Genomic DNA, 26,001 nt, shown 5'->3' with positions numbered 1-26,001 from the left:
TTTCCCTAAGATCTGTTATTTTATTTTTTTTGTTATCGGTCTTAATTATATTTTGGAGCAACACAACAATGGACAATTACAAATCTTCTCAAACTGTTCTTCAAAGGAAACAAGACATACTCACACAGTTTAAATATCACTGGTAAGAATACCAGTCAAAAAGCGTGATGGCTTACTCACAGGCTCCTGAATTCAGGTGCAAGCAACAGAAGAGAATCTTCACTCTTGGGGTATCGGTGAGAAAGACTGGTTAAGATCTTTTCCCAGGCCCTTTGTTAATCTAAGCGGGGGTTTACTATCCTCCCAAGATTTCTAGGATGTTATTCTTTCCCCCTGAAGTGAGACACTATGTGAGGGCTCCGAAACTGATGCTTTAATGAAGATTAGGGAATACAAAATACAGTGAAAACCTGTACGAACGATGGTCATGTCTAGAGTTACAGACTAAAGTTACAAAGAGGAGCAAACTTGTTGCACTGTGGATTTAGTTAGGGAGGTCTGACAGAAACACTGGGATAATGGGAGCTAACTCAACTAAGAGAAGCGAGGAAATAAATACGCTTTGCTTTTTTAAAATCATGCACTGGAAAATACAAGGGTCAGATGAACCACACAACCAAGCTTTTTATCAGCTCCCCACGCTTGCAGCTGGAGTGCACACAGTAACTCCCAGAGGCTATGCTGTCCACTGTAACACAGTGTTGAAGGTTGTACTAGCACATGAATCAACTGCCCTGTTTTTCAGATGGTGAAGTATCCCTGAAATAAACATTTTTAAAAATGCCCTTTAAAGAATCTTTCATTGTATCTCACTAATACAACAGCCACTTGGATAGTGAAAACTCTCCATGGCCACTACAGCTTTGTGTTAGTACTATGAGACCCTGATCAAGAATTTTATCTGCACGATCTTCTCCATGCGTCATGAGTTTTAATAGCATAGCATGGCCTTTTGTTACTTTTATTTCTATTCCATCTCTGGTACACACTTGAAATCTGAAATAATTACGAACCATTACACCAGAACTGTACCAAAAACATGGCGAAAGTATGTTCTTGGTTAGTACATCAGTGGAGTCAACTGAAGACTGAGGTACATAGCAATATCTCAGCTTCGTGGAAGTGAAGACCGATACTACGTCATACCATAAAATCTCAAGCCAGCCTGAAGCATTTTCCTCATTTTTTCAAAATAATAAATATTTCTATCTTTTGGTAAAATTTCTCTGCTTTTATGTCATTACCACAAAATTTCAGAATAGCAGAAATTTTAAGTGCATTTAAAATACTAGTTAATCAGAAATTCTGGTAAAAAGGCTTTATGAACTAGATTATTGCAAAAGAAAATGCCCAGATTTTGATACCAATCCTCTAGCATTCTTACGGGAAATCTGCATCTTGAAACTGCCAGCCTCATTTGAGGAAATGAGGCAAATGTAGCAACCTACTAAAAATCATTTGTCTGTAATAAGTAATTTTAATCAAATAGTTAGAAAGAATAGCATTGAAGTTAATTTCTGAAGTGTCAGAAACAGATGGGAAATGTGTAGTGTAGAGACTGGTTGTGCACTTTTAACGCAATATCCTTTTTTGCAGTCTGGATCGTGGTTTGATCAAGTCTAAGTGACATGACAAAAACAATTTTAATTTATTCTGAAACTATATTCAACTAAAGAATACACAATATAGCAAGTATGCTACTCTTTTCAAAAGCGAGATTTGAGGCAGAGCAATACTGGGAACAAAAATAGCCAGACGCCCAACTTCTTCTCCCCCTTAAAAGTTATGGGGGTAGTACTGGGGGTTCGCTTGCAAAATGGAAGTTCCACTGGGGATGCAAAACAAGCTCAAAATTTAAATAATCTACATCTTTTCTATTTTAGATTTAACTATAGCAAAACCGCTACTGCTCATTTCTCCTGCAGATCAAGGGAACAACATACCACAGTGTGGGGACAAAATATTTCAAGCAATTTTTCATACACTGACAAGTAGTAAATTAGGGAATCTTGTAAGTACAATACAGTAGTCATCCCCTTCTATTGATCACATATAATTTACATCTTACAAAGATGTGAATTCTTGCATTCTCACTCCACAAGGAAAATCTCAATGATTTATTCATTTCAAATAAAAAATAGAAGGTAGATGAGAAGAATTACTTCACAGGCTGTAGCTTTCTCAGGGCACTAGTGCTAGGCTCTTCTTTCGCACTGCCCGAAGGGCCTTTGTGTGCAAGTCCCTCTAATTAACAAGGTGAATCATGCAGCAGTTCCCTAATTAGTGAACATGACAAGCCAATGGAAACAAGCAGACAGACCTGGCGTACAGATATGGTCAACAAAAGGCACAGCAACACACCATTAAAAAATGTATATTTCATGTAAATAAAATACAAAAAGAGAACTAGCATAATACCTAATTTTCCTTTTCATGTTTTATGCTTATTCCTCATTTATTGCAGATATAAATAACGACACAATAAAATCAAGGTTTCCAACTGCAAGTCACACCACCTCTCCAAAATCAAAGAGCAGTTATCCTACGTGAATAAGCATCTGCTTAAGGGGCATTATTTGTTTTCTCTCTTGTTTTTCTGCTTTAAAGAACTGCAGTTACATTAAGCTTAGCACTTTAAGAATCCCTTAATTAATTCTATTCAAAATTATTTTTTCTTGAAATCCTTTTTCACTGACAGATGAAATGAGTGCAATAGTTGCACTGTTATTATTGCTTTATAAAAATGCTTACATTCCCAATATGTAATAATTTCTAACTTTTGTATAAGGATAAATAAATAAATAATAAAAGTGAATAATCAAATAATCAGATTTGCATTAGAAAGGAAATGAGATGATCTAAAATGTACCTCCTTACATTCATGTTTCCAAGTAAAATAATTTTAATCTTTCACTCTTCCTTATGCTTCTCCCAAAAATACTCTCCCCATCTCCAAAACAACAATGGGGGTTTAATTAATTTTCAATTTATTGCAAACTGAACCTTTGATTTAGATCTTAACAATCCTTCAACATACTAGAAGACTAAAACGTGTGTCACCAACAGCAGAATATAATTCTTCACAGAAAAATTCCACTATATTCTTTGCTCTCTATTCCTTGGTACATTACAAAAAGTGAGGAAAACTACAGATTATCCCCTCATTACATGTTCCTCTTCCTCACAATCTTGAAAACAAATATTTCTGACTTTCCTCTTCTAATTGGGTAAAATTTCCTTACATTCTAAAATTGATGTTCAAAATACTGATGTCTAAAAACCCCTCACCTTTTCTGACCAGTCCAGTTTTAAAAATATGGGATTAAAATACTGGCCCCAAAGTAATAATGGTTCTACATGTCTTTAAAGGTTCTTTTTTGGCTATAAATTTGAAGAGTATTTAATGATGTTCTACTGCAGAACTGATTAAATGTTTTAAAGCAGTTTGAAATTCAGTGGAAAAATTCACAATAAATACTATCAGAGATCACGAGCAGAAAGCTAGAATCACTACAAGCTATTTGCTGTGTTCACTTTTTTTCTTCTTGGTATATGTGAACTTCCCCTAACTTCTCTTAGATCCCACTCAACATAACCATTCTTAGGACAGTGCAGAACAGCTTTAAGCACAGACTGAAAATTATCTTCTTTTAACATCAAGGCACAATGGATAATCTGCTAACAACTGAACTATGATCTGCCATATGCACAGAGGAAGTATTCAGCAAACAACCTGTCACAAACGCTTATTGTTTCAGTAACCAACTCACCAAAGGACTTTGCTTTATAAAATATATTACAAACTCTGGCACACAATTTATTATCAAAGACAGCTGTAATTAAATGTGAAACTACTACAAAAAGAAAACAGATCTGGTGCATTAAAAAAACTCTACATTCTTCTTTGCATCTTAAATAACAAAATCAAAGTGAGGAGATTGGAAATATATGCTAAAGATGCAAAAACAGAAATTAATGCAAAATCACAAAATTTTGAGTTGATTTTCAAGTACATGGTATACATAAACACAGATTATATATATATAATTACAAAAAATTTTGCATTTAAGTCAAAACGTTAAATGCAGCTGATAACAATAAATCCTAATTGTCCACAGGAGATGTTTTGATACAAGATTATATCTAATACCAGAGGGACAAATTCTGTTTGTTTTGAATACTGCTACTGATAATAGAGTTATTCCAGAGTTACAATGGTGTGACAAAGAAGAATTCAATTTTCAATATTTTGAGGAACACACATTTAAAAAGTGACAGGAGCAAAATGCACTAAGAGGCAAATAGGGCAAAAATAAAAATCCCCAAGACAAAACAGTAGGTTCATTCTCGTATTTGCCACATAGTCTACCACATGTTCTCAGCACTCCTGAATGTTGGCTTGCCTGCTAAGGCAGACATTTCCTTCTCCATCAGATTTAGGTAGTTTGTTTTTCAAATTTCAGTACTTACCAGAAATAATCTTTCCACATAGATAGATGGACAGATGAGCATTTTTTACTCAGGAATTATTTTTAATGCTTCAGTTAAAATTACCTGAGGATATTTATGAAATGTACATTTATGAATTTTTTTCTTTTGTATAGCTGAGCAGATCCCAGAAATCATCATATATTGCAATGTTCACAGAAGCTTCGGTTGACAAATTTAAGAACTATATGCATTTTAGGTAACAACGTACAAGATATTTAAGTATGTACTATAATTGCTCTATATCCAAAACATCAATAAAAAACCCCAGAGCAGAACACTATCACATATTACTGAAACCCAGCACCTTTTACTGACCACCATGACTACATGCAACACACAGAAGTTTAGCTCAATAGTGAAGTACATTTTATCTCTATGTAAATTACTGAGATTAAACCTTGACAAAACTGGGATTAACAACTGTTCTCAAAAAACTGTACCAGTCTCTCATGGCCTCAAGTTACCCTTCTCCTCTGACAACTGACATCTCTAGTAAAATCCAGAGCGTTTTTTGACTTCTGCATCCTAAAATATGTTACCAGCTTTCAACCTGAGACTAAATTAGAGAAATTTATAGGGTTACCTAGCGTAGCTGCATGTTCTTTAGATGTTTTCCATGCAAGCTAGAGGTCTGTATCACTATCTTGTGGTCACCTAGATAATTTAAAAGGTAAAATAGCTAAAAGATGCAAACAATTTACATTCTTAGAGGGGAAAAAAATCATCCCATATTTATGTCTTCTGACACACCCTCATAAACAATGGATTCCCTGAACATATTGCTTAAGAAGGAAAAACTGGCAACTGCTAATGATAGAACATTATTAAAATAGAGAACAATTTTGTTGAATACTGCATTTGCTCTTTGTCAAAATAGGAAGATTAAAGTGTTTTACTTAATTAAACAGCAGCATATACAGTGAAGTAATAATGTATATTCAATAACCTTCTGAATTATTACCTGTCACACTAAGACACAGCAGATATCCATATATATTCTACAGGTACCCTATACTGGGGACCCTATCTCACTTCTCCAGAACTGGCAGATGTCCATTAGAGCCACAAAGTGCTGGGCTGCCTTAAGACTAAGGGCTCCTTATGAAAACATATATCAAACTTTTCCAGAACTTAAACACAGGTTCTGAAAATAAATAAAATTATCCTATTTCTCCTAAAAATGTGCTCTGTTCTCACCAATCTCTCTTCTATTAGGTTTCTAGCAAAGTGAACATTCTCCCTCCCTCCTGTCTTCCTGTACACAATTAACACCTGAGCTCAGTTTTCATATTCAGTCTTAATTTCCCGTTTCGTATATTAGACACCTTCCTAAAGCTTACTTGACTTGTCTGACATGTTTGCCAGATATCAGCACTTCCTCCAGAACAGATTTTTTTTTTTTTAAATTATTCTTACTTTTGGGGAAATTAAAAGATTTTTATGCACCTTAACATGTGAATATGGCTTTTGGCCATACAAGGTGAAAATCCCTTTAAAAACCTGATAGTACGTCAAAAAACAAGATTAAGAGAGATCTTCAGAAATCTACATGGTGTTATTTCTGTTTCAGGAATATAAATGTCTGTTCTAAATATAAATAGATTTACTAGTTGTGAAGTGAAAGGACACAGGAGTGTAAGGAAGCCTACTCTGTATTTCAGATCACTTATTTAGATTTTCGCATGGCTGTGCAGAGTCAATAAACTTATGAGCTGTAATTGCATCATACTGTTTTTCAAATCACTTCGCTTCAATCCTACAGATACTGAGATATCAGTTTTAAGGAAGCTGTAACACCTCGGTGTTCAGACACTCATCAGCACAAATATATAACATACTTTCCCATTCACATCTTTCTGACTATTTCCATGGAAAACTAGAAGTTAACCAGCAACAATCTTCAACGCTAAATGAAAACAAATCTTACAAATCATTACTTAACTGCCTAATAACATTAAAAATACAGTAATACCTTTCAAATGTTTAGATTTTAGAGATAATCGTATCTACCTTTAGTAAACATGTACTTGAAGGAAAAACAATCATCCTGTTTACATTGTGAATGGCAAGAATACATTTTATTTATTTTGAAAAATTACTATTACTAAAGGGGAACTACTTTTTCAGGGTATGTTGAGCAGTATCTCATTATTCAGCTAGGATGACGTAACTATTGGGAGACTCTTTCACAGGCTGACACAAAGGTATTTTTTAACAAGACTAAACTAAAAATAGGAAACAGACATTAACACACCTTTCATGACCTCTACACGTTACTGACTAGCCTGGCTTGTAGTTTAGGAGAAGATTATGCATATAACCTCGCTACAGACAGAAATGTTTAGTATTTACTAAGTCGGAAGTGACACTTTTTACCCTACTGTTAACTGTATTAAGTATTCCCTAAAACTCTACCCCAATAAACTACCTGAAAATGACAACAAAGCTAATGTTCACATTACTCCACAATAAATACATACATGCATAAGTGCATAAACACAAACTGTCACATCCCAGCACAGACAGGCAGGAGATGCTGACGAACCTTGCAGGAAAACTATAGCATACTTTTATAACACAGATTTACAGAAACAGATTATTTCTTTGTATCTGATTTTACAATCTGCTAAACAAAATACTCTTCAAGAGATCTGTGAGAATTAATGTCTTGTACATCTTATAAATTACTTGGAGATACACAAGAGCATTGCACGCACATATTTCAACTCTCTCAAAAATACGCTAGCAAGGAAGTTTTAAATTACTCTTTTTAAAAATTTTACTGCTGTGGTTCCAACTTTAGCTTTAACTCTGCTCCCATGAACTCTTTCATCTTCCACTAACAGGCTAGAAACAGATCACAGATTTTATGAAATGCCGCGCGTTCTACGACACGCATGCATTTCAAACGAGGTCCTGCCATTGTAAGATGACAGAACATGCAAATACCCTTCCAGACTACAGCCGGGAAGTCGACGTGGGGACCACGGGTAGATCTTTGTGTGTGGGTCTTGCACAAAGAGGAGGCTGAAGATTTGTCAGCAGGAGGTATGCAGCTGATTGCTGATGGCCAGCTGCCTGCTGCCGGTGCAATGTGCAGCACCCAGACTGAGTGGGCAGAGGAACAGAAGATTTAGTAGGTGCGTCTCAACCCCCTTAGGTTATATCATGTGACGCGGAGCGCCCAGAGGAACTGGGGGCAGATGAAAGCTGGCAGCTGTGTGCTGCCTCAGGCACTCCGAGGCTGCCAAACAGGGCTTACAAACATGTTAGCTCAGCGGCAGAATTAAAGCCCTCATTCAGGTTTATTTTGGAGTAAGAAACCAATGTGCATACAGAGGATGGGGGAAAACTTGCCCTGCAGGCTGAAGCGTAAGTACACCTTGACCTCTCCTTGCAAGCTTCTGTATAGTAGAGCAGGCTTGACTAAGGGACCAAAACATCTAAATAGTAATTTAGATTGTTGTCCAAGCAACCTCCCCAGTTTCTGACAAGCAGACGCAGCTGACATTTGCTGCCCTCTACTTATTAAATAGGCAATCATATTATAAAGTCTAAAGTGCTATTATTTTGCCAGATCAGCAGGGAAGTAAATCTGTTGGAGTGTTCACATAAAACAGTTATGTGATTTTTCCACATTCATGGCTTCCTCCAAATGAAAATACCTCTTCCCCCCCGCCCCCTTCTTTTTTTTTTCTGGCTGTGCCGGAGTGACAAATTAAGCACGAGGTTGTTTCTGTCTGAGGAAGACCCACATTTAGACAAAATAACACTGAGGCAGAAGGAGAACTGGAATTCAGTCTTAACATGTTCCTTGCACAAATTGATCTGATATATATATCTATACATGTATGTATTTAGATACATGAAAAGAATTTTTAAAATCTTTTGGAAAAGGAAGTACCATTGCATGCATTCCTCACTGCCTCTCCTGGAACCTCTGGATGCAATTGTCGGTACTCAGGAGAGGCAAAGCCAAACCATCCTTATCACAAACCTCACACCGCAAAGGTGGAAGAGAACAGTTCCCTTATCTCTTCACCAAGCTCTGTTGTCTAGGCACCCAAAAGTGATTAGAAAAATGGGGCTGCCACCCTCCACTTGTTTAGCAGTGCCTCAAAATCCAAAAGCAGTAGCATTGGTTATTTTTACAGACATGGAAGGAAAACTGCAGGGGACCTGAAGGGCTCTAAAACCTACTGTGGAAAAGTCAGACACCACCTTCAGACAATTCATTTTATAAGTTTAAGTTCCTGCTGGAGTATTTTGGTGAGATTCAGAAAAGCAAAGTCACCTTCAGCTTCAGAAATTCTTTACAAAAAGCTTATACCATTCTAAACCCAAGTTCTGGAAATCCGTATTTAAGTAGTCCTGTTGCTTTATAATGAGACACTGGTTGTTACAACAATCTTTTATTAGGCAGGACTCCATCGGCTTGTATGCACTCTGGAAGACAATGTAAACAACAGGAATGGATCTCTCCGTCCCTGCCTCCTTTTCAGCTTTTTAAAAAAATGAAATCCATTAGGTAGAGCAGTATTTGTCACAGGTATTGCTCTTTTGGAAATATTCAAACACAAACCAAGTATATTCCGCAACAGAGCTAAACTCTAATTTGAAAATGAGTCTCGAGTCTTCATCACTAATTTTATTTGAGAATTAAGAGTACAGAGTTACTTAAAATTTTGTTGGGAAAGGTGAGAAAATGAGTAAGAATCCCAAAAACAAAAGCCAACTTTTACAAATGTATACAACTCTTTCCTGTTTAACGTCCCCAAATTCTCAGAGAGCCACATGGGAACCTTTTGGTAGCAAGGTAAGACAATTACTGTATTTCATTTGCGTACATAGCTGCTAATGTCTCAAGTAGCAGATTGCATCAGTACAAATACATTTGTCATACAAAATCTAAGGAAATTACACTGCTGCTGTGTTAATCTGAAGACTTCCATCTTTCAAATACCTCTTCTAGACTCACTGAGACATGAGCTAAACAATGAACAATGCTTGACTAGACAGCTTGCTTTCTTGTTCCTTTCTCTTGCCATACTCACCTGTCCCATTTTGTTTTGCATTAGCCCCCGTTCTCCAAGGTATGCAACCTCATTTATCTGTGCTTATGAACACCCCACATACAAAGACTCACAAATCTGACATGGGCCTTCATGAGGTAGCACAGCACATCGACACGATACTAATGATCCTTCTCACACAATGCATTCAAATTTGTATCTAACTCTAGTGAGGGAGTAAACAAAGTATTAAGAATTTGTTTTCTAGATAGCAAGTATAAACAAACATAAAAATAGTGTTCTTACTTTATATTATAAAGATGTATCAAGTATAAAAATAGTTTGTTACTTAAGAAAGGTCATGTATTCAGCTCATACATCAGCATATATAACAGCACTGCTTATAGAATGCTAAAAACAACAGTTATCAGTCACAAAAAATAAGCATTCATGTTAACTAAACAAGAGCTAGGCAGTATATGTACACTAAAATCATGCATCACTATGGAACTCCACCAACATGATTTTGTAGAAGGAAATTATTATGTTGGACAGGATTGGACTTAATTTAGATTTCTGCTAGACTAATGAGGTAATCCTGGGTCAAGCTTGGGTTAGAGAAAAGACAAAAAGAAAAAAAAAAAAATCTAGCTCTTGACTCAACTCTAATTAATATACATTTTACCTAAGCAGGAATAAAACAATTTGACTCAGTTGGAAAATATTATGGCCATTCCTTTGATCCCCTGGCATTTTTCCATCAATTACCCAGTTTTCTGACTCTCTGTACAGCAAGAGTAACACCACACTTCATCTTCAGCCAAACAACTGCCATCACTTCTGCTCCAAGCACAGGAAAACAGGTTGGAAGTGTCGTGGTCTTCAATTTTACAAAGAGATATGCAAAAAGTTCTCCTGAATATAAGACTACTATTGCCTGAAGTTCTTCAGGACTTGTAGAATTCATGGCAGGGTAATACCTTATCCTGGAAACACAGGAAATTTTCTGGCAAAACCCACTGTCTTTAAACTAATATAAAATTTTGAAGATCTACACACTGAGATTCATATGCAATAAATTTATTACTGGTTATAGATCTTCTTGTTTCTTCAGCAGCAGTATTTGCATATGCAAATATAATACCATTGCCTCTTGTGTCTTTCCTAGTTGTTCATAATCAGCTCTAGTTATCAGAATTTGTGACTGTTACCATAACACATCTGAACATCGAAAGTAAAAATCTACTCAAAACAAAAAAAATACAGTTAACATAAAAGCAGTAAGCTTGATAATGCAGCAGGATTTTCATGAAAGTATTTTGAGTGATAATAGACAGGGCCACTTCTCTCTGAGATGCAAGTTTAATATTAACATTTGAAGTCACTGCAACAACTTTATAACTTCAGGAAACGTTGTACTCTAAAGCCAAATCCATGGCAGTGTTGCATGGGCTTAGACAGTACTGGCATAGTCTAAGCATTTTTCTGAAGCATTGTTCTGTGTACAAACAATAGACCTGTGGTAAAGGGAGAGTGTAAACAAAGTGACTCTGGTATCTAACGTTCTACACTTATTGACAAAAATGCTTGCATTTCTTCTGCATCACAGCTATAGCATTGGTAACCTGATGCAGAAAACTATTTATGAAACAACTCAGTTCTGAGGAATCATTATTGCCTAAATGTTGCACTACCATTACTTCAGGGATCATATTCCTAGCTTCTCCTTCTTTGCACCTACTGACCCTCAGATGGGTTAGAGAGCTAAGTGGAAATTTAATTTAAACTTATTTCTGACCAAGTGCTCCATTTCTCAGTGGAATGTTTTATAAGAAACCTTTTTAAGAGAAGATTGTTGCTTTTGAATCAATACTTTTATATCAGGCATGGTAAAATAGAAAACTTCTCTAGACTTTTCATCACAAGAGATACTGCACTACTAGTACAATCTTTAAGGACTTTGGTTTTGCTAAAAAGGTGAATAAATTAACTTATCAAACAAAACAAAATCCTTTTCATTTGCTTTTCATTTTCAGTAATACCTTATGAAAACAGGGATAACTGCAGTAAACTATGATTTAAATATTTTAAAAGAAATCACTCCTACTGAGTTGATAAATAAATAGTAATGTGGTGACAAGAAATTATTTAGAGTAAAATTGTTTTCATAATCTAATTGTTAAATATATAATGCTGGAGTTTCAGTAATTCTGCTGAGACAAGTTACCTTTTTATGTGGGATTTAAAATTTCTAAGGCAGTGTTAGAGCCACGTAAGATATACTTCGTATGATGTACATATTTCATTATTAAGTAAAAGAACTCTATCTGCTAACAGTCCAGATATTTCTGTACATATAACTTCGAAAAGGATACAGTTCAAAATCTAAAACTTAGCCAAGTAAGGCTCTTGTTACAGAAGACATTGCAGACATGGGGGATGACTGTACCCAAGCAGGGTGGTTACCACAGTGCTGCAGTGGATACAACTCCTTCTGGGAGTATGGAAAAAACCTGCCCCTGGTCTGCTTATGCAAGAACTGGGTACTCCCAAAGCAACTAGCCAGTGTAACAGTCACAACAGCAACCGGCTCAAACACATATCCCTGTTAAATGACTTTATCCAATCCTATAAAGATGGGCTATCTGTGCTGACAAAGGTATGTAAAGGGCTGTCTTCTGTCTTCCCTTGAAATCGGTAAGGCTTCTATTATGAATCTCAACAGGTCTGAGATTTCACTTGCATGGTTAACAAGTACATCTGAGAATAGATTCAGTTGAGTGTTATCTAAACTGATCTAGGTCCTGGATACATGCCCAGACATTTATGGTGTCTGGTTTAAGTTTTTATTATTATGCAATATTCTTGGTTGGTGATGACACAAAGATTTTAACCAAGTTAATCTTTCAGAATCAAACTCAGCTACTTGACTTTTAAATTAAAATATTTTTAGCCCACAGACAGTGAATATGTAGAAACATATCCATGACAGGAAAGGACGTTTAGGATCTTACCTTCCCTGCCTTTCTTTCAAATAATTTCTATTATTAATTACTTGGTGTTGACTAAATTATTCCTAATCTTGATCTATTCCTGCTATCAGTTATATGGCCTGTTTTATGTCCTACTTAATGAACCCTTTTAATGGAAATTAGAGGACTCATAATTTCTTTAACTTACATTTGTGACTTTCCATGCTTCCACCAGACTACATAAATCAGTGTATTTTCTAAAACTTGATTTTAGGAGCTTTAATCATGCAATATGAAGTAGATAACTGCTCACAAATGATGCTATTTCTTACATTAAGTTGTACTGAGAGTCAAGTGTTTCAGAGTTTATGTTACAAAACAATGTAACAAGTAACTGCTGAAGAGCAGCATTTTTCCCTGAAATAGTCTCAATGGAGAGCATTTTTCACTAGTTTATTAAATAGGTTTACCATTAAAATAATCATACAACGTCCACTGACAAAAAGCCACACCAATTTAAAAGTGTGAAAGTAAACGGAGAGTTTTAAGCAGTATAAACCCCCACAGGCACATTCTCCTACTGCTTTCACTCAAGTCCATTTGAAACAGGTTAATGCTCAAGCAAAATAAGTCAATCAAACTGAAATAAGAGTGGGTTTGCACTGACTTAACTAAAACCGTGCTAGTCTGCGTGTGAATGAAACCTGACTGTTATGTCTAGTCTCTGCAATAAGACCATATGTAGATGGACCTTGTTTGATTTCGTAAGTATTTAAATGCAATTTAAACTTGATTTATGCCAGTTTGGTTAAAACAATATGCAGAGTGGTTTGAAGACTGGCTAATAAATAGAGTAAGATGGAGTTACAGAACAAAACTTAAAATAATCTTCACCTTACCAAATATATTTTTAAATGCGTTCAAAGGACATAGTGATCTCCCTGTACAGTTTATTGACACCAATAAGCAAGAAGGGGACTTCTAAATGGTAGAAGTTCTGTGGCAGAAATGGAACTTTTTGGGTTTTTTTCTTTTTAAATTAGCAAAAAACCCCTGAGTGTTATGGAATGAAAGACTCCAAAATATCGATAAAGGAGAATGTTTTGGCACAAATACCCTTTGCTAGTCTTCTTTCTTCCCTTCTCATCCTATTATCCCTGCACTGGTACCTTTACTTTGTATTCCAAGACAAAGTTTTCTAGAGTTCTTTAAATGTTTTGAGAAGTTTTTTCTTAAAGATTTAAAAGACCTTCTTAAAGACCTCAAATTACTTGTTTTGGTATTTCACTTTCTCCCTCTGACTTTTGTCTTCATTAAGTATCTTGGGCTATATTCTCTTCGTCAGACTTCATGGATTGGTTATGTTTGGTTTAGATATTCATCCATTTCTATCTGGCAGGGAACCAGTGTATAGTTTTGAAGAGGACAGTTCCAGACTGCCTGGTTAGCAGAAGGAATGCAGTAGTGTCACTGTGCAAATGCAGGCACACTGTTTCACTGTCTGAAATATTATCCATTTCCAGGACATAATAATGGAATTATCAGCTCCTTTGCTGGTACAAAAAACCCGAACCATCTGACAATTGTATCATTAAGCAAATAACACAAGCTAAAAATGCTGTAGGTTTCTTGGATGCCCTCTTTACGCTTTTTAAAACACTACCTAGTAGTCACTTTACTACTGGCCAGAAGAATATCTGAGCAACAAAAGTCTTCAGGCAATATTCAAGACATGGAAATACAGCTTCAAATCCAGCTTATTATCAAAGCTGACAGTATTATATTCATCAGCTTATAGAAAACCTGGAAGAAACCCAATTTCTCTCTCAGTTATGGGTCATATGCACTTTTAAGAGGAGCCCATCTGGCAGTGAAGTTTTGAAATTTTTACATTTTTGTAGGAGTGGATTCAAAACTTTTAATTTCAAATAACAGAGCCATGCCAAAGACACTCTATCTAATCGACCTTTTATACTATAAAATTGGTTATTTTTTATTTTGGTAGTGCCAATACAATTTGAGACATCAGCAAACATTCAGTATTTAATGTAGAAAAAAATATAAATAATATTAAACCAAAATCTTGCCAGTCTCACCTTCCCACTCCCCTTTACAAAAGTTAATGCAAAAGAATATGTTTTTATTAAATATATTTGAATATTTTAGGTGAAAGTCTCTAAACTAGTTGAAGAAAGAGCTTTAGAACCCTAATTGCTAAAAACAGAAACATGCTTTTATTTCTTATGGTTTCAAATATGTAGAATGAAATTCAACTTCAGAGAGAGGCATGGTGCCAGCAAATTATACACTTTCATTAGAAGGGTGGGAAAAAAGGCAGGGCTAATGTACAAAAGAACAGGGTGTAGCACTCAAACAGAAAACCTAGTATTCATTCTGCATTTACCCAAACATGTTATCATATCCAGGAACACCACTACTTTGAAATCACATACCAGTTTGATTTAAGCATTTTTAATTAGGTTACCACCAAAATATTTGCTACCTCTTTACTAATACCACTATTACCATTACTCAGAATACACTTCATACACCTTCTTTTATTCACATGTCAGCACAGTGTCACTCCCTCTAGTGGGTAAGAAACACAGCTTATATGGACAACGCGAATTTTCATACAAGGCAGAAGTACTCCTGCAGCTGTTCCAAAAGCAGCAACACTGGCTACAATGCAAGTCTTCTATCACAGCTATAAAGAGAACCACTATTTCACTCTGACTACTAGAAAATGTGTTTTTACTAGCCCTGTTGTTTACTTTTGCTTCCTCAAGTTTCCAATGGCCGAAAAAGAACTACAATGAATGCAAATACTGTGGCAGAAAGAAATGTGTTTATTTCTAGCTTGCTTTCACTTTGGAAGTGATGGTAGTTTTAGTTCTCAGCTCAACAGCAAGTTCTGCCTGCCTTCAATTATTTTCAGAAATCTGATTCCTCCTTTGCATACACTGGCTACATACTAAACTCAAGTAGTATTAAAATCCTGTGTCTTTTCCTGCCAAATAACTTGATTACTCTATTTCATTTGAATACTTGCTTGACAAACCCAACTCTGGAAACACTAAGACATAGTCTAATGTTTACAAGATCTCATTTCAGCAGATCTTATTACATAATCACATAATGAAAAAAAAGACAAATAAAACCCAACCATGTACTTGGATTTTTTTGACTGTTGTATATATAAAATCTGTATAGCTAACGGAACGATAGAATACTGCCAACAGTGAAACAAAACAGGAAGAACGGGTCAATACAAAAGAACTTGTTATATGCATTTTTCTGTATATATTACCTTCTAATGTATAATTATTAGCTTCTAATGTATAATTATTACCTTCTAATGTATATATCCAAAGAAGTTGGCTAAAAAAACCAGCACCAGTTTGTTGCAAATGATGTTGCTTATTTTTTAAAATAGGAATGACTTTCAACTGATAGATACTTTAGTCTAATCGATTTAAGTTACAACCCAATCCCAAGCCATGAGATGCCTTAAGCAAAGGACAGCCACTCTCATTTACAGCAAATTAAGGTACTCAGTAGTTCACAAATTGTTACTCTTAGAATAACATATCAGAACTTCATCTGAAATTATTTGATAATTTTTAGATTATTGTAATTTAGACTGATGAGTAAATAGTCCACTCAACCACACTGTAGAGAAAATGACTGGCAATTACATTACTTGAAAGAACAAAATTGTTAAGTAGCACATTTCTAAGAAAGGGACATTTTACAAAAAGACAAAGGCATATATTTTCCACCAAAATCTAGTGCTGCTGTCATCAACAACCCAACAAAAGCTACAGCTACCTAAAATGGAAATGAAAATGTAATGTATGGAAATATTCTCTTATAAAACCTCCTTAGGCTTCACATGTATTAATGTATTAGTTTGCAAACATTAAGATCAAAGGCAAAGCAACAAATACATCCTAAAAAGTTTTTAGTCAGATTTTTATTAACGATATACAAGTAGCAAGGCATAAAAAATTAATATGTTCAAGCCTTGAAATGTCAAGTGTAATGATCTCTAGCTCTGCTTACCTCCTTTGCTTTTTGTTTCAGTCTAGCTTGCTCTGGGTCTTCTTGCCTTGAGCGACTCTACATGTTTAAAAAAAATGGGGAAAAAAGGTTAACAGATGGTTTAAGAACCCCTCATCTGTTGCAATAAGTTAAAAAATAGCAAAGAAAGGGGAATAGGATACAAGGTGTCAAAAATGGGATGCTTAAATTCATAGAAGTGCAATTTCAAACCCGAAGGCCTCACCCAAAAGACTGTTAAATATTCAGTTGCAAATAAGATCTACCCTAGATTTAAATTAAAAAACCAAAAAACCATGTTTTTGTCAATGCTAAAGTATCCATACAGGTTTAGATTTCAATTATTTAATACAAACAAATTCAAGCATCCAAGAGCATAAGTGACACCCTTTCCATTATCTGAACTTTTAAATTGGAACTCCTTACAGTCACTTATTTTAAAATAAATCACTGTTTGCAACTAAGCTTTTATTCAGCTGTTGGTAAAGAATGTGGAGAAAACAGTTGTAAAGTCACCCTCCCAAACAGTAAATCTTCATAATAAAGATGTTACTATCCATATAAGCATACTTTGAGTAAGAAATACAAGAAAGTTAAAATAGAATAATACATAGAAATACAAGTAAGTTAAACTCATTCATGCACTGCTAATAATATTAATGTTGTAATTTTTAAAACTGGAGAAATATTGCCAAATGGCGACTTTCAAATTTTCCTTCAAAACCAGGAACAATAGCTCTAAAAAAACATTAAGAATAACTTTAATTGCAATAACAACCCACAACAGTACATTTCTTCGGGTTACAGACTGTTTTACAACCATATGTTAAAACTACTGAATTCTTATTTATGCTTAAAGCATACTCAAATTGATGGAATTCAAAACTCGAGAGGTAGATAAAATATGCATTATACTTTTTTGATTACATGATTGGTCAGTGTTGAGAAAAGGTTGTATAAAACATTGTAAGAAGGTGCAATAAAACTTGCGACATCCATGGAAAACTGTTGTTCCTGATACCTGAAAGATGTAATTGTTTTATTTAGGTGTTTGAGATTTAAAGTGTTATCATTTACACAACTCCTAAAGGAACAAGAATATCTATGCCCTCTCCTATCTATCTTTCTCTGACTCTATGATGAAGACAGACCTGAAATGTGAAAGACTATTAGCTTGCAAACTTAACATATGCTCAGATTTTTTCCCGTTGTTTGAATTTTTCATAACATATTCTGTTCAGAAGGTAAAAATCCATGAAGAAAACCAAAGGGAGATAGGTCTTAAGGGTAAGGGCACATGTAATATTATTGATACACCTGGAGAGAGCCTTGACTATGATTTGGCAGACAGGGCACCAATGACACTGAATTCTCTATCCTTTTTCCTGTTTTGTTTTTTTTTTTTAAACTGGGATTATTTTTTCAGCTAATATAGCACACATATAAAACATAGTGATGACAAAGCATGGCCAAATTAAATAATAATGAGATGCTTAGAAGATGTGCTTGACTCTTCAACTGTGCACATTAGCTTTATCTTCCAATACCACCTACCAGTGATTTTGTGCCTGTTAGCAAAAAAGGCAGTTTGTCAGGATAGTGTCTGGAGTAAGTAATGAGAAATTAAAATTTGTAGATAGCTAATGACCAAATTAGACTCTTATGTTGTAGTTATGCCAACCAAGAAAGAAACTCCAACTTAACTTAAACTGAGATTCCTTCTAACTGCTGTGGCCAGACAAAAATAAAAAATATAGATAACCTGTTCATAAAAAAGCATTTAATGAAATATGTGGATCTGCCAGAGAGCTGGGAGTGTATTCAGTGGAGCAATTACTAAGAACTTGATTACATATATACCTATTAGGTTAAAAAACAAACAAAACCCCCCATTCAATGAGTTTCTTCTCTAGGAGATGGACTTATGAAGTGAGCCGAATTAGGTCCTTGCTCTGTCATTTTGTGATGACAGTTCAATCATTGTGTGCCTCAGTTTCTCCAGTATGATGTATGGATTATTGTATTTAGTCCTTTCATGGGTTTTGATGATAAATTTATAAATGTACAATGAACTTCGATTGCCTTCCAAGTCTCGCAGTGAAAGCAGTACAAAAATACAAAGTGTTGCTATACTACTGTATGAAGCTGAATCATTTGCCAAATGCAAAGTACAAGTTAAAAGCACTTCAGCTTAAGGAGAAAGCAGAGGGTCCTGGGAGAATCAAGCTGAGACTTCTAATAATGTTACCAACTTTCTACAAGAAAGTGATAGAATCCTGGAAAACACACCAGATCTATGTTGTGTTTAGGGACACTGTAAGAAAAATTAAAGCAATAGACGCAAAGTAACACTGCAATTTCCTGGACTCCATAAGTGAAGGAAAAACTCTGGAAGTGCTACAGATTAAAAAAAATAACACACTTAAAAGTTGCCTGCCCCTCCCCCCCCGAAACTGACCAAATAAAAGTAGATCTGGAGTTCAGGATAATCTGAAAAAGCAGACCCCAAAAGCAGGCAAAAAAGCAGATTATCTACTCTGTGTAAACCTCCAGCTCATTCACAGTAAGTAAATAATAAAAATTATTGCAGAGGTGGAAACAGATACTCAACTCCTGACTGATTTAAATTCCTGTATTAAATACAGGAATTTTTTTCACTAATGAAGATTTAAAATACCAGGTGATGTTAGATATAGAAACTGAGATTGAAGGTGAAGGTAGAACTGCTTTTACATTTAGAGTAATGCAATGAGTTTCTGGTTTTCCTTGAACCCACACCTAATGGCCTTTTTAAAGAGCTCAGGCTAGCTCTTGTTTCAAACAAGTTGAATTCCAAGTTTACATCAAATGTGTCTTTACTGGTATAAGAAATACTAAAAAAAATTAAAGAATTTAACTGTCATTTTCTTTTTGTGTTCAGATAAATTTTAATTTATTTTTTTTTAAACAGTCTGTTAAGACTAAAATACTTTCCTACTGACTACCATGTCAGTTTACAAATCAGTAAGCTTCAGAAATAAAATTGTCAGCATATGGAGGCTAAAATGTGTTAAAGTATAAATATTGACTATTTTATTAATTCTTCACTTTACAATCTAATGTAAATTATAAAAGGCTTCTTCAATGCTGATGCAACACAGATTAGAGCAAATGTAAGCAAACAAAAATGTCAAGCTTAACAGAGGTGCCTAGATAAGCTTTAAAAATGTCTCTGGCTTCTCTTTACACTCCATTCCACATGTGAACATCATTTCCTTCTGAAGAGTTTGAACTATTTTGCTGCTGCTCAGCTCTTGTAGTGCTTGTTTATATGTCACCATTTTTACTCACCAATTATTTTAGTATTTTACACTTGACTTTCATCAAGCTATTGACTAAGCATTCCTACGTTTTTTTTTTAATTCCAGTTTAAATTTTTTTTTCGAAGTCATCTCACATTTTTGGTTTTGTCTTCCCTTCTCCTTTCCCTCTAACATCCAAATCCTAATATGCTGCATCTCACCTGTTTTGTGAAACATGTTCTTCCAGAATCTTTTAATGCACTAGTGCCTCCTTCCTCTAAAGCTTCAGCAACACCCACCAATCACAGAAACCCCAAACTCAAATACTTTCAAGGAGTTTAATCACAACTCCTTTCCCTTCCCCTCTCTATTCTTCATGCCTAGATCCGTAAATAAAGCAAGCTGGGCTTAGGTAATATATTTTCATGTTGATGAATAAACACCTTTAGAAGCAAACTAGCTTCCCATAGTAATTTTAGAGAAACCCTCGACTGATCCTAGCCAGATAACATACCTCTAAATACATTAAATGCTGTCTCCTGCTGAGAACTTATTCACCAAACCAGGTTTGTTAAGATTTCTCCCAAACACAATCTACTTTTATTAGACCAGGCAGCCTGATATTTTAATTGTCAAGAATGAAAGTGCTTTGTGTTAGACAACTTGCTATCTTATTTATCTGAAAACTGCATAGATCACATTAGGTCTATGGAAATATTAGACTTTCAAAGTATGAAAAGCAGCGTATGTTAAATGTGTGTATTCAAAACACATTAGAAATATGGGGTTTCATTTACATGTTACCAAACTCCCTAATGTTCCAAACCTCAGCTTTTCCCCTTGCTTGTGTTAAGGAAGAATGCCACAAAAACAGACATCTAATTACACATGTAACAACGTAGTTTTAATAAGGGGATTTTGTATTTCATAGAATTGTCTTAAATTAGAAAGCAATGGTATTTTAAAATAATAAGGATATCTGTAACTCATGTAATACTTAAATATATGCAAAAAAATATTTTTAAAATTGGAGGATACTCTGTGCATCTATGCAGACGGGCAGACTAACAGTCCTGACGTATTTAATTATGATCATTATTCAGAATTTTGTTGTAGTCTGTAATGTCAAAGCTGCACCGTTGTTACATTTTTGTCCCATTAACAAAAAAAGTTTTCTATTAGATTTATAATAATTTTGAAGTCTCAGCTTGTTAAACCTGTGTTAGAAAATGTCTCACAGGGTCTCTCCTCCTAAATACGTCTCCTGCATTTAGCAACATCTGATCCCAGTTAAGGCACTTACAGCTTTACGCCCCCTTCCCAATACATACACTGGGAGTCTTTAATGCTTCAAATTCATCTTTTTTCATTAAATAAAGTTAAGAGTCACAACTGCAGGTGCTGTACTATTGAGAGCCACTGCTGTGCCAACAGTTTCAATTTTAAACCTATTTTTCCCCATTGATGACATTAGAACTTCACCCACGGCTGTACCAGCTTATAACTTTCACTTTTAATTAAAGAAATTAAATTGGCAACATGAAACACTTTGCTTTCACATTAGCTTTGTTAATAAAAAGTGAAAGTTAAAAGCAGCATAGCTGAGGGTAAAACCCTATTCAGAGCTACGACCACAGTGAGGTGGAATGCAAGAGTACAGGTCTAAAAAAAGATTTATTTGAAAATCATTAAAATTGAAGTAACAAATTTATAAAAATTCAGAAAATTATCTTAACACAATAATTCCCTCTTTGCTCTCCTCTCATCAGAAGTGACTTATAAGTTTCTGCTCTGAGAGTGCTTCATCTCACAGAAAGCTGCATTACATCTACCGTACTGTCAGAAGAGAGGGAAAGGATTAAATTGGCATGACGACTGAACTCATATGTGGCTCAAGGAGGTAGCCCCTTCAAGTAATCACAGGACGTGTGTGTAAGGAAATCTGCATTGCCATATTTCAATGATCTCTCTCCAATAAAAAAGCCCTTCAGCCTGTAGTACTATAAAAATCACTATCATCCATAAATACTAATTAACTTTGCAAACAACACTAAACGTAATTTTCCATTTACTTATGTAATTATTCTTTTTACAGAATAGATCTTACTCCTGTAATAGTCGTATTTAAGACCCCAGAACTTCACAGGCTTGTGCTGCTAATACAGAACACTAATAAAATGTATATATTGGAAATTAATTTTCAAAATTAATTTAATAATAAAATAAACATGCACTTAGCCAGTTTTAGCAGATGAATTAACACAGTAATTTTAACATGATCTACTTTATTATAGATTATATCATAGAAGTATTATTCATTGATTGTCTGAAAACAAGGACAACCTCAAGCTGTACCTCTTTACTGTAGAAAGCACCACTGTCTCCAAAAAACAATACAGAAATGAAACCAACCAACCAAACAAAAAAATATCAACTACAAACTCTGATTCCTCCTGCTGCCAGAAGTATTTCCATAATTAGCCCAGAACCAGAACTTCATTCAATTTGACACATACAACCCACATTTTCCAGGTTTTGGAAATAGCCATGAAAGCAGCAAGGAACACACCTTTTACTATAGAAAAACCTGTGCTTTGTTTTGTGGTGGGTTTGTTTTTTGGTTTTTTTTTGTTTGTTTTTTGGTTTTTTTTTTTTTAGAAAGTCCACACAACACACACCATGTCAAATGTAAAGGTAAATTCCTCAAGTGATTTTAGTCTGGCTTTTGACCTTTCTGCAGTCTTAAGACTTTCCTTAGCTCTTCTTGCAATTTCCCATACCAGTCACCAAAGACAGATTCAAAAGATCTCCGCTTCTGCACATACATTGAAACAACAGCCAGTGGGTCCTTACTGGGAAAACAAACGAGGGTGAAGAGTTGACTCTCCCAAATATTTCCTTTAAATAGACTGCACTCTACATATGTGTTTATGTACAAGATGGCCCCTTCCTTGTGCCGTTTTTATTTTACCCTATTATTCATGTATCATGAAGATAACCAAAAGTTATGACAATCAAGGCAGCTGCAGCCTCTCCCTCTACAGCTTGTGTATTTGACACATCATATTACCTGGATGTTTGAAACAAGAGCTGTTCCAGCAGCAGGACTTGACTTGATCTCACAGTTTTGGGGACCAATATGTCTTTAAACACGTCGATTCTAAAAAGAATTTCTAGGAAGTAAATTACAGAAATGCCTTGGGCCATATGTTCTAAGTTGGTATACCTAGGTTGTGGAACATGAAGCGGAGATCCCCAAAGTACAAGAGATCATGCTAGCTCTTGACACAGTATAGTCTTGTTTTCAATTTTTAGATTTTTATTTAAAAAGAAACTGTATATTGCATTGTTACTATAGCATACCTTATGATTTTTCCTTTCCTGTGAAGTTTGTCTTCTCCCAAAATATCTCACTGGAATGTGAACATCACTCATTATTATTCTAAGCTTGTGGTATGAAGTTTCTATTTCTCAAGTATTTCCCAGGCATGGGATGTAAGATTTTGTAATATTCTCTCATTTAACAAGCCAAGTAATACTGCTATTTTGCTTTAAAGATACTCTTGTAGCTTCACAATTATTTTTAACTTGGATAATGACTTTTCTCAGAATGTCAAAAATTTAAAATATTTTTTTGAAACCTATTTTTTTTTTCTTCTATCTCCCCATCTCATTTTATCTCTCATTCTCCCAAAAACATTTCCTGAAGCAAAACCAACCCCATCTGGGTGCTTACAAATTCTGCAATCACATCTTACTGTAACAATTGAATTTATGGTTGCAGATCAATCAGAACACTAGTGTCAACTGTTTTCTTTTCTCCTCTTAAAGAAACCAACCCATTATCCAAAACAACAACAAAACCCTGCAAACCCCACACTTTCTTTGACCATCATTTACATATCTTTCTTACTGAATTTTAATGCAAAATTACGAAATTGGTTTCAAGGCTTCCCAAAGACTCATGCTGACTCCCCTTTCATTTCAATCTATTCCTTAATTTTTCATCATCTTTTCAGTTTATTATTTTGATGTTAAGTTGATTATTTAATACCATCCACTCGAATGCCCAAAACATTTCCTTCATTATCTTATTCTTTGTCAAAACCTGAACTTTCGCTGTTAACAAGGCTCCAAAGTGTAAATAATTAAAATAGAATTTTCACTGTGCAAATTAAACCTGTTTACGCTCTTCCCTACTAGACAATAGATGAAGTACCACTAGCAGGCAATTTTGAAACTTTTCCTAAAATTAGTGTGCTGAGTAACTTTAAAAACACGTTGCCAAATAACATGTCAAAACATGTACAAGATAAAAAAATCACTCTGTTTGTCTAAAAGGCACATTAAGAAGCTGCAATTATAAATAAAAGAAAAAAATTCTGAATTTTTGATTTAAGCATCTATAAGGAAAAAAGCAGAAACAGAAATTTCTTTTTAAAATCCCAAGTTTTCTAACCTTTAAAGACACAACACTGTCAAGGTGACAAAGACACCATGATCGGGGAAACGTCGTCTTTGCATAGAGAGTGTTTCAGTCTCCAGAGCCAGTTTAATCATTATCTCCTTTGCAGACACAAATACCAATCAGCAGGCCACCAACAGACATGAAATGGTTACTGATCTTTATCACTATTTATCAGGGCAGCTAGGGCAGATTTTAACTGTGTCCGTTTAATAACTGCATCATTACAATTACTGCATCCTTTCCACAAAGACTTAGATCTCCTTAGGCAACTAGGCAAGTTCACAGAAGACCAGGAAAAAGCTAAATCCTGGGTAAAGAATTAGTACATACGAATTCGGAATAAAGACCTCAACAGTTAATGGCTGTTAATGTACAGGTGATCTTGCATTTGAGCAGCAACCTAGATTCTAAGGAAATCACAAACAATCTATTATTTAGAATAAAAAGTTGTAATCTGACCATATTTTGCCAAACTATGTCCTACATAAGTCTTGCAATAGGTCGTGAATCCATCAGAACAGAATGGTTGAGAGCCAGCTGAACGCTCCACAAAGAAAAGATGCTATCAGTGTAAGTTCAGTTCCAAATTGGCATTTACACTTAAATCACAAAATTGCATAAGCACCTCCCAAAAGGCTTGCAATATCTTCAGCTTACCTCTTCCATGGCTACTTTGTGGTTTGGTTTTGGTTTTTTGATACCTTCATATATTTTTCTAGTATACCATGTATTTATGCCAAGCTGTCTCCTATCACTTTCTGGTTATGATGTTGATTTATATATTCATTATTTTTATTAAGATAATTTCTTCAAATCAAGTAGAGGACTATTTTTTTATATTTGTTTGTTGTAGAGTTCTTTAATTTGTTCTTTCTGTAATCTATAGGAATCAAACTTGTTGATCACGTATTTATTTCCTAAATTTTGACTTCACAGGAGTTTATATTATTCAAGACTAAAACAAAAAAAAACAAAACCAAAGAACATCAAATCACAAAGTAATTCGGGTTGGAAAGGACAACAGGAGGTCATTTAACCCAGACTCAGATCAGCCTGCTTAAGGCTTTGTGCAGTCAGGGAAACATTTCTGAACTAAGGACTACAAGCTACTGTATTTTCCTCAATGTCCATTAAAAAAAACCAACCAACATAACAAACCAGCAGCAGGATACACTGAATGGAGAAAACAGCATAAAAATATATCTATATAAGCATTTCTTTATTTTTTAAAAATAAACATTAAGAATGAAAACAATAAAACTGTTTTCATCTAAACATTTAAAGAGTATATATGTCATGTGGAATTTTGTGGAATATTTAACAATGTGAACAATTATAAATTACAAATGAAAACAGGACAGATTGAAGTACCCAAATTTAAAAACAAATTTCTGAAATAAGCAAGGATAGGTTTAAAAAAAAAAAAATTAAAAAAAATCTCTCAATTTGTGAACAGTAATGGCACAAAACCAGGAGGCTAAGTAGTACAATTGAGCATTGAGTTGTTCTGCATGATCTCTTCAGAATATACAATAAATAATTCGACGAAAATGCCAATGTAATGACAACTTATCTGCAGTTTGATATGATATATATAATTAAATATGCAGCCATAAACAGGAGGTTTATCTATACCTGTATGCTCTTGAAACAATACTGTCTTAGTTTGTTCTATTGCATGTATGAAAATTCATTCTTTGGAATTAGAGTTAGAA

General features: G+C 34.8%; 1 protein-coding gene across 2 annotated transcripts in view; it reads right to left on the bottom strand.

The window, feature by feature from the left end:
• LOC104323513 (transcription initiation factor TFIID subunit 4) overlaps window positions 1-26,001 on the bottom strand; it is a 152,468-nt gene that overhangs the window by 54,805 nt on the left and 71,662 nt on the right. For both annotated transcript variants that reach the window (XM_069793461.1, XM_069793460.1), the window contains exon 13: window positions 16,541-16,597. In XM_069793461.1, coding sequence (XP_069649562.1) covers window positions 16,541-16,597 — 57 coding nt within the window. The remainder of the gene's footprint in view (window positions 1-16,540; window positions 16,598-26,001) is intronic.

Source organism: Haliaeetus albicilla, chromosome 10 (genome assembly GCF_947461875.1).
Source record: "Haliaeetus albicilla chromosome 10, bHalAlb1.1, whole genome shotgun sequence".
In the NCBI taxonomy this organism is placed as follows: domain Eukaryota; kingdom Metazoa; phylum Chordata; class Aves; order Accipitriformes; family Accipitridae; genus Haliaeetus; species Haliaeetus albicilla.
Note: the sequence above shows the minus strand (reverse complement) of the source record. Positions and strands in the feature narration are given on the sequence as shown.